Source organism: Morus notabilis, unplaced genomic scaffold (assembly GCF_000414095.1).
Source record: "Morus notabilis unplaced genomic scaffold, ASM41409v2 Scaffold1441, whole genome shotgun sequence".
NCBI classification, from domain to species: Eukaryota; Viridiplantae; Streptophyta; class Magnoliopsida; order Rosales; family Moraceae; genus Morus; species Morus notabilis.
In genome coordinates this window covers 31,341-38,596 of record NW_010356517.1, presented here as the reverse complement: position 1 = coordinate 38,596, position 7,256 = coordinate 31,341, and the positions used below count along the sequence as shown (strand labels likewise).

General features: G+C 34.6%; 1 protein-coding gene across 2 annotated transcripts in view; it reads right to left on the bottom strand.

Moving 5' to 3' along the window:
* Positions 1–6,550: 6,550 nt before the first annotated feature.
* Positions 6,551–7,256, bottom strand: part of LOC21385021 (pre-mRNA-splicing factor 38) — a 2,897-nt gene continuing 2,191 nt past the window's right edge. The window contains exons 6-7 of one of the 2 annotated variants that reach the window (XM_024163065.1): positions 6,812–7,256; positions 6,551–6,630 (exon numbers count right to left, since the gene is read on the bottom strand). The exon at positions 6,812–7,256 is cut by the window's right edge and continues 108 nt beyond it. In XM_024163065.1, coding sequence (XP_024018833.1) covers positions 6,839–7,256 — 418 coding nt within the window. In that variant the 3' untranslated portion in view covers positions 6,551–6,630; positions 6,812–6,838. The other variant, XM_010088286.2, reaches the window with a different exon arrangement.

Sequence of the window (7,256 nt, the reverse complement as noted above, 5' to 3'; positions counted from 1 at the left end):
GAGTTTTTCCTTGGTTTAATATTTTTCTAAGACGAATTTAGTATTTCACTATTTTACCTTTTCCCTTTGAATACTCTCTTAGGGTGCGTTTTGTTAGGAGAAAAAGAATGAAATGAAAAGAAAAAGAACTTCATTCAGCTGTTTGGTTAGCTTTAAGATAAAGAACAACTATGCGCCGCTGTTGCTCCTGTAAAGCCCTCCTCGCTTGATCGTTGACCTGGCAACCCTCCTCCGCCAACTTCTATTCCTCCTGCCACCCTCATTGTCGCCGTTCTCCTTTACCTAAACAGAAAAGTGTACTGACGATGCAAAAACGAAAGGGACCCAGATGAATATGTGAACAAATTCATGAGTCACGAGTTTTGAACATTCATTCAGGTAAGGATTTTTTGAATAATCTTCCAAATGGTTCATCATATATACAAATGGGCTTGCACAGTTAGTAAAGTCCACAAAATAGACAGTCCCATGTTAAATCATCAAAAGCCCATTATAGATATTGATTCAAGATGCAGTAAAAAAACCATCAAACCCAAAATGCCATATTTACAAGAAAAATCATTCAAGAACCAGTTGAAAAGAAAAAGATTTTTAAAAAAAAAAATTGAGACCCAAAGTCCAACTTCGCCGCTCTACTCGCCGAAATCGGTTGCTTGCCTCATCGGATCTGTCGCCTGAGTGTCACTCTCGTCCTCGCTAGATCTGCCACTCCTCTCCAGATCCAATGTTATCTGACAAACATAAGTGCTCATCTCAGACTTTCTATCTCAATTGTTGGGCACTTTCGCTGCCTTCCTCAGTCCTCCTACTCTCGCCTTCTTTGACATGTTGTCATGTCGGAAGGGTCTTTTTGGTGCTAGTCCGATGAGTTTTCTTGGTAGCCATCAATTTGTTTTTCTTTTCTTTTATTTATTTATTTATTTGGCTGAGATTTTTGATGAACAACGTGCTACTCAGATACAATGACCGAGAAAATTCTAATATTACTTTATGTAATTTATGTAACTAAATTATAGATTTTTTAAATAATGATATGTTTTGTAACGAAGGATTTATATAATTAATAATATTATTCTAAAATTCTATATAAAAATTTTATGTTAAAAATTTTTATATTATGATTCGGTCGATAATTTTCATTGCGATTTAAGACGAGAGAAATTTTTAATTCCATTATGACTCGTAATTCTATTCAGAAGAATTTCTGAATATTGTACAGTGTTAGCAGCGCTCTGAGATGCACTCTAACATTTAAAGAAATCCTTAATTGCCAATTAGTAAAATCGTTGTTACGCGAGTCGTGTTTTCGATAAAATTGTAAAGCCGGGCTCAGAAATCAACACTGTCGGTTATTATGAGAGTTTAAGACACATATGTTAAAGTCAGATTTTACGTTATTTTAAGACAAATTTTAAAGTTCGAAAACAACTTGAATAATCTACGCGATTTTAAATCTAAACCGATATTAATTTCTTCCGAATATAGTGTTGGACTGTGATTTAAACAGTGGATTGAAAACCATTGAAAATTATTTATCCTGTTAACTGATCTAGAAATTACTGTCAGTACAAGTTTAATCAGTTTAAGAATGAATCTTTAGGAGACAAAATGGAGACAAAATTTTAACTTTGATATGACAAAGGTTTTAAGTCATCATTAAGTGTAAATTTTCTCTCTCTTCTCACTAAGTATGACCAGCCATACTAAGTATGACCAGCCAAATTCTAATCCATGGAGCTTGATTAAGAAGGTCTTAATTAGTGATAAGTTAGCTTAGCCATTTGTCTATATATACCACAACTTAGAATTAAGTTCACTTCTACTATTTCCTTATTTTTTTTCACTTTCTCTCTCTTTTCCTCTTGTTTGGCCGAACCCCTCAAGTTCTCTCTCTCAAAATTTTTCCACTTCTCTCACACAAGGAAGACTTCAAACCACAATCTAGAAGCAGGAGAAGGAATTTGTGTAGGAATTCTTAACACTTTTAAGGGTAAAGAGCAAAACTTTTCTCCTTTGATTTTCTTTGTTCAAAGTTCTAATTTTTTCTTAAAAGTTTAAATTTTTGTAAGAATTTCTTACTTCGGTGGTCAAAATCATTCCTCTCCGAAGGTTTGTGGTAAGATTCTTTAAAACTTATCTTGATCATTTCAACTTTAAGAACAAAGTTTGGTTTAATTACAAAGTTTTGTATTTCTATTGTTTCTATGTGTGTTAAAAGGTTAGATCTTCACATGTAAGGAGTTTTAATGTTAAATCCATGTTTTTGAATTTGTATTTTATGGTCTAAGATTTTTGTTTTGTGTGTTTAGAAAAAAATCTAAGTTTTGCATGTTAATTTTAAGAGGTTAAATATGCAATAATAATAATAATAATAATAATAATAATAAGTTGACAACTTTTTGTTATGGTTTAAAAATTTAAGTCCACTTTGATTTAAAATCCAGAGCTGTTAGAAACCAAATTGAGAAAAAATATGTTCACGAAAGTTGTAGATCTCGACGTACTTAATATTTCTTCGTGACAAAGAAAAATCTCAATTCCGTGTCTAAAATGTGTTTTTAGACGTTTTTCAAAAACTACCCAGAATTTCATAAAAACTGTCCAAAACTGTCAATTTGAGTTAGTTTCTGTTTTACTATTTTTGGACCCTTTAGAGGTCAATTTTAGGATTTCTAACACTAAAGTCTTAAAGGTTTTAACATTACAGACAAATCCATGTGACTGTAAAAAATCAATATTCTAACTCTAGGATGCGTTTTTGGGCCGTTTTCAAAAACTGTGCAAAATAATATTTATGTAGCCACTATTTTTAAGATTTCGGTCCGTTCCGAGGCCGAATCTTGTTTTTCGTGAAATATAAAACTTTTAGATCACGACAAGACGAAGAAACTTCACAAAGCTCAGATTTTAAGAATATAACTCTAAGACGTAGTTAATTACAAATGAAGGAAAAACAAAAAAAAGTTCACATGTTAGATTTGAAACGGTTCAGATTTCTAGTGAAGAACGTTTTCTGAAACGTTTGAATCCAAGTTTTACAGGAATTGAAAGTTTAAGACAAAATTTAATAAACAAGGCCAAATAGGAAATTTTAAAAGGTTTACAAACTTATGGTTATCTTCTAAAAATAATCACTAAGTGCTTCCCAGCACTAATTTCTAGTAATCGACAATATTACTAGCGGTAAAATATGATTTACTAACGATTTTCAAAATAGGATCGAGTTGAGAATTTCTATAAAAGCACTAGGTACGGGCCCAACACCCATACTAGGCCCGTAACTTTTCGACACGCACTAGTAAATGAATGTTGTAGGCATGTTGTAGACTAATGGGGCTTAATACAATTTTGAGCTCAATCTAAGAAATAATATGAATTGGTAACTTAGACATAGACCATGGTTTAGATAACTAATTAAAAGATTAAGTTATCAACCTAGGACCGATTAGCAAAGGCAATTAAGGAAAATTATACGATAAGGATTTATTAAAATAATCTTTGTGATATGTAAGAAGTTAAATGATCCTTATTTAAAAAGAAAATATTTTCTCAGTATAGAAATAAATTCATAAATAGACTAAGCTAATAGGTTAGCTTATAATAAATAAGTTAAACTCACACCCTCAATAGGTTTTCTTTACAAAACACAACAGTAGAGGTTAACCTCGGCGAGTAATATAGTCCCGACCTTGGTTGATAGCAGGTAACTAAGAATCTGGTCTACAGTATAAATAAGTTTAAAAAAGAATGGTATACATGTTTTATGCACATGTTTATGCTTAACGTTATAGTATGCTATGCCATGACATATCGCATGCTTACTATTAAGATATGTATGATTAATAATAACATTTAAGAGTGTCGTACCAACCTTTCGACCTACAGAGAGGATTTGAGGTATGAGGAGACAATCATTCAATACATGAAGACATAAATTAGGGTCACGGTGTAGTTGGAGACCTTGCAAACTTTCTCTACCCGTTGATCGTGTGCACATCTCAGTACGTACACTCGGGCCCAGAGGAACAATAAAATAGGTTCATAAAAGAGCAAATTGGTACATGCATTATTGATATACTTTAAGCACTCTATTTTAATTAGCGGGACTTAGTTCTTATTTACTGAGTATAAACTCACCCTTAGGATGTATTTATACTGTAAGAATACGAGACTCCAAATATTGACATTGAAGAGGGTTACATTACCATTACTCATAATGGAAGAACAGATACTTTGCCATATCCAAAGCAAGCAAGCTCATTCTATCATCTGAGTAAGGTTCATGATTCGAATAATATACATGACGTTTGGTTCATGGATTCAAAATCATGATTTAGAACTATTCTCGATTTACGTGTGTTTTTTGTGAGAAAAAATAATGTAGAGAACCACGAACTATGATTCGAATCATGACATGAATCTAACAACCAAACAACCCGTAGCCTTCACTTGCAAGGCTTGGGGGATCAGAGCCACTGACCTAAACCAAGGAGTGGTTTACGGGGATAAAACAGAGGAAATTGAGATGCATGAAGAGCTATGCAACAGGCTTGATTACGACGATGTGTTTGGGACCGCATTGAGAATGGGAAATGGATACCACTCGCATTTTAATTCTGCAATATGCTTTCTTATGATAAGACTTTTAAATTGAATGCATGCAATATGGTTTTAAGAAGACCGACACTTCTTATACAATTTAAAAATTACTATCTATTAATTTAATATTAAAGTTAAGTTTATTTTCCTTTATTATATGATATATAAATAAAAAAAATATTCACAAATTCAATTTAATTAATTCAAGTATTTTAAGTGATTACATGTTAGTGTGTTTAAGAGATGATTATTTAGTTAGGGTCGTCACATGAGAAGATGGGTAATTTTGTCAAAGTAACAATAATTATTATTCATTCCACCCATTTATGGTCATGTGAGGGAAGCTTTTTAATTTTTATTTAATCATCATTTTGTTGGATAATGTCATGGTATGGCCACAATATAGGTTTAATCGATTTTTTCCATAATAATAATAATATTATTATTTTTTTAGAATACACCATATCCTGTTCATTTCACCGATTCAAGTTTAAAATTCGAGTTTTGCTATAATAAAAAGCTCTCAGAAACAGTCACATTTAATTTTTTTGCTACAGTAAAAAGCTCACATAAAGTCATATTTTAACTCGAATCAGTGAACTAAACGGGCCCATAATATTCTTCAACTCTTGCAGAAAAAGCTGAAGAGAAAAACATGACCGAGTAATTGCTTGGACCAAAAGAACTCAAACTGTCTTTGACTCGTGGAAGACCCAGAAGTGCAGTTGCAAATTTTATTAACTTCTTTGTACTATGAACGTGGGATATTGAAGGATATGCGAAAAACTTGCCTCACCCAAAAAAAAAAAAAAACAACCTCTTCCTCCACTTTACACCCACGTTTCAACCCACTATTTTTTATTTTTAGTTTTATTTTACTTTTAAAGAAACTCAACCCATTATTCCCCCTTTTTTTTTCCTCTATATAACCCAGCATTTCAAGATTCATCAAACTCTTTCCTCTACATAATTATTTTCAAGGCCAAAACAACAAAAAGCACTACTTCGTAGCTGACTGAAAAATGAGAGGAAGAACATCTCTCACTCGTACGCCTGTGGTCCCGTTAAGAGACCCGAGAACTCCACCAAAAGACTCTCCAAACTCATACTTCATTACCATTACAATCTCTCAGCGCAAAATAAGCATCAAAATTCCCAAGTTACTTGCCAAGATCATGCAAAAACAACTTCATGGCTACAAAAGGACCAACCCCAAAAAGCACCTTTTTCGGAGAAAAGTGCTTTCCATCTTCACCAATGCCTTCGGCAACAAGAAGTCACCAGTCCGTGGTCATGGCTTAGGTGATTCGGAAAGTGATATGAGAACAAAGGTTTTCGGCTTCATCCAAGACAAAAGCAACAAAACCGAGCGTAACACCAACGCTTTTGGTCATTGTGGCGAACACGTTTGCATTGCAGATGGTAATTTTCCTACTGGCATGACAGTGATTGGGAAGCGGGAAAGTTCGAGAATGTTGATCAAGGTTTCATCCAAAGTCCTGCTGCCCCAGAGGAGGTGGAGATGGAAAAGGATAGGGCCCCTGAGGAAGGCGTTTGGTAAGGAGGGTTCAGAGCTCAAACGCATTAAAGCTACGAAAGGAGGAGGAGAGAGTTTGGAGCTATGCAAGAAGAGGATCCTAATAGGGAGGAAGTGCAAGCCATTGAACATTTCTGGTACTCTTCAATATGATAAAGATAGCATTTTGATACCTGAGGAGCTTCCTTGAATTAAGCAACTTTTACGATGCAATTCTTTTGTGAACATTTTCCCCCTTTTCTATTCTAAAGTAGAATTTTCTTTTATTTTTTTATTGTAATAAAATGAAAATACTTTGTTTGCATCATTCCTATATTTCATACATCAATTAACTAATCTGCTCCGGTTTTCTGTGTTTACTCTGACCATGGCGAGGAACTGTAAAAGTACTTAAATTCCATCTGTGGTACTGTAGCGGCATAAGAATTAAGTTAAGATTTGTAACTGAAAAGATATACAAATTCATTATAACGAAATTACAGCCGTCAAATTTCCTGCATTGCCATATCAATCGAAGAGTAAACTGTCAGGTAAATCTGGCACTGAAGAAGCATTTGTGATTCTAAACATATACGGAGCTCATAGTAAGAAAAATGCAACATTTGAACATAATGCAGCAGTGTAATCCAAGGAATGCATGTTCTAGAATATATGCTTATCAATAAGTCCACACACCTTTAAAATAGTCAAACAGCACTTTAGCTAAACCTTAAGGGGCTTCAAACCCAGAGATGCCCGGAGCCTGTTCGCTTCTGCAATTTCTGGATCTGGATGGTCTGTCCCGTCGTCCTTCTTCTCCTTCTTTTCTTTCTTCTTCTTCACCTCTTCCCTAGTGCTATTGTCCTCAGCTCCATCCCGTCTTCTGGGACTGATGCTACTGCGATGTCTCTTGCGATGATCCCCACCATCCCGATCCTTGCGATCCCTACTCCTACTTCGGCTCCTCGAATGACTCCGACGACGACCACGGTCTCTGTCTCTCCTCTCCCGATCTCTACCTTCCCAATCCCGATCTCGATCCCTATCACGACCATAATCCTTTTCATCTCTAAGACGATAACGGTCTCGGTCCCTGTCCCTATCTCTATCCCTATCCCGGTCCCTGTCCCTATCTCTTTCC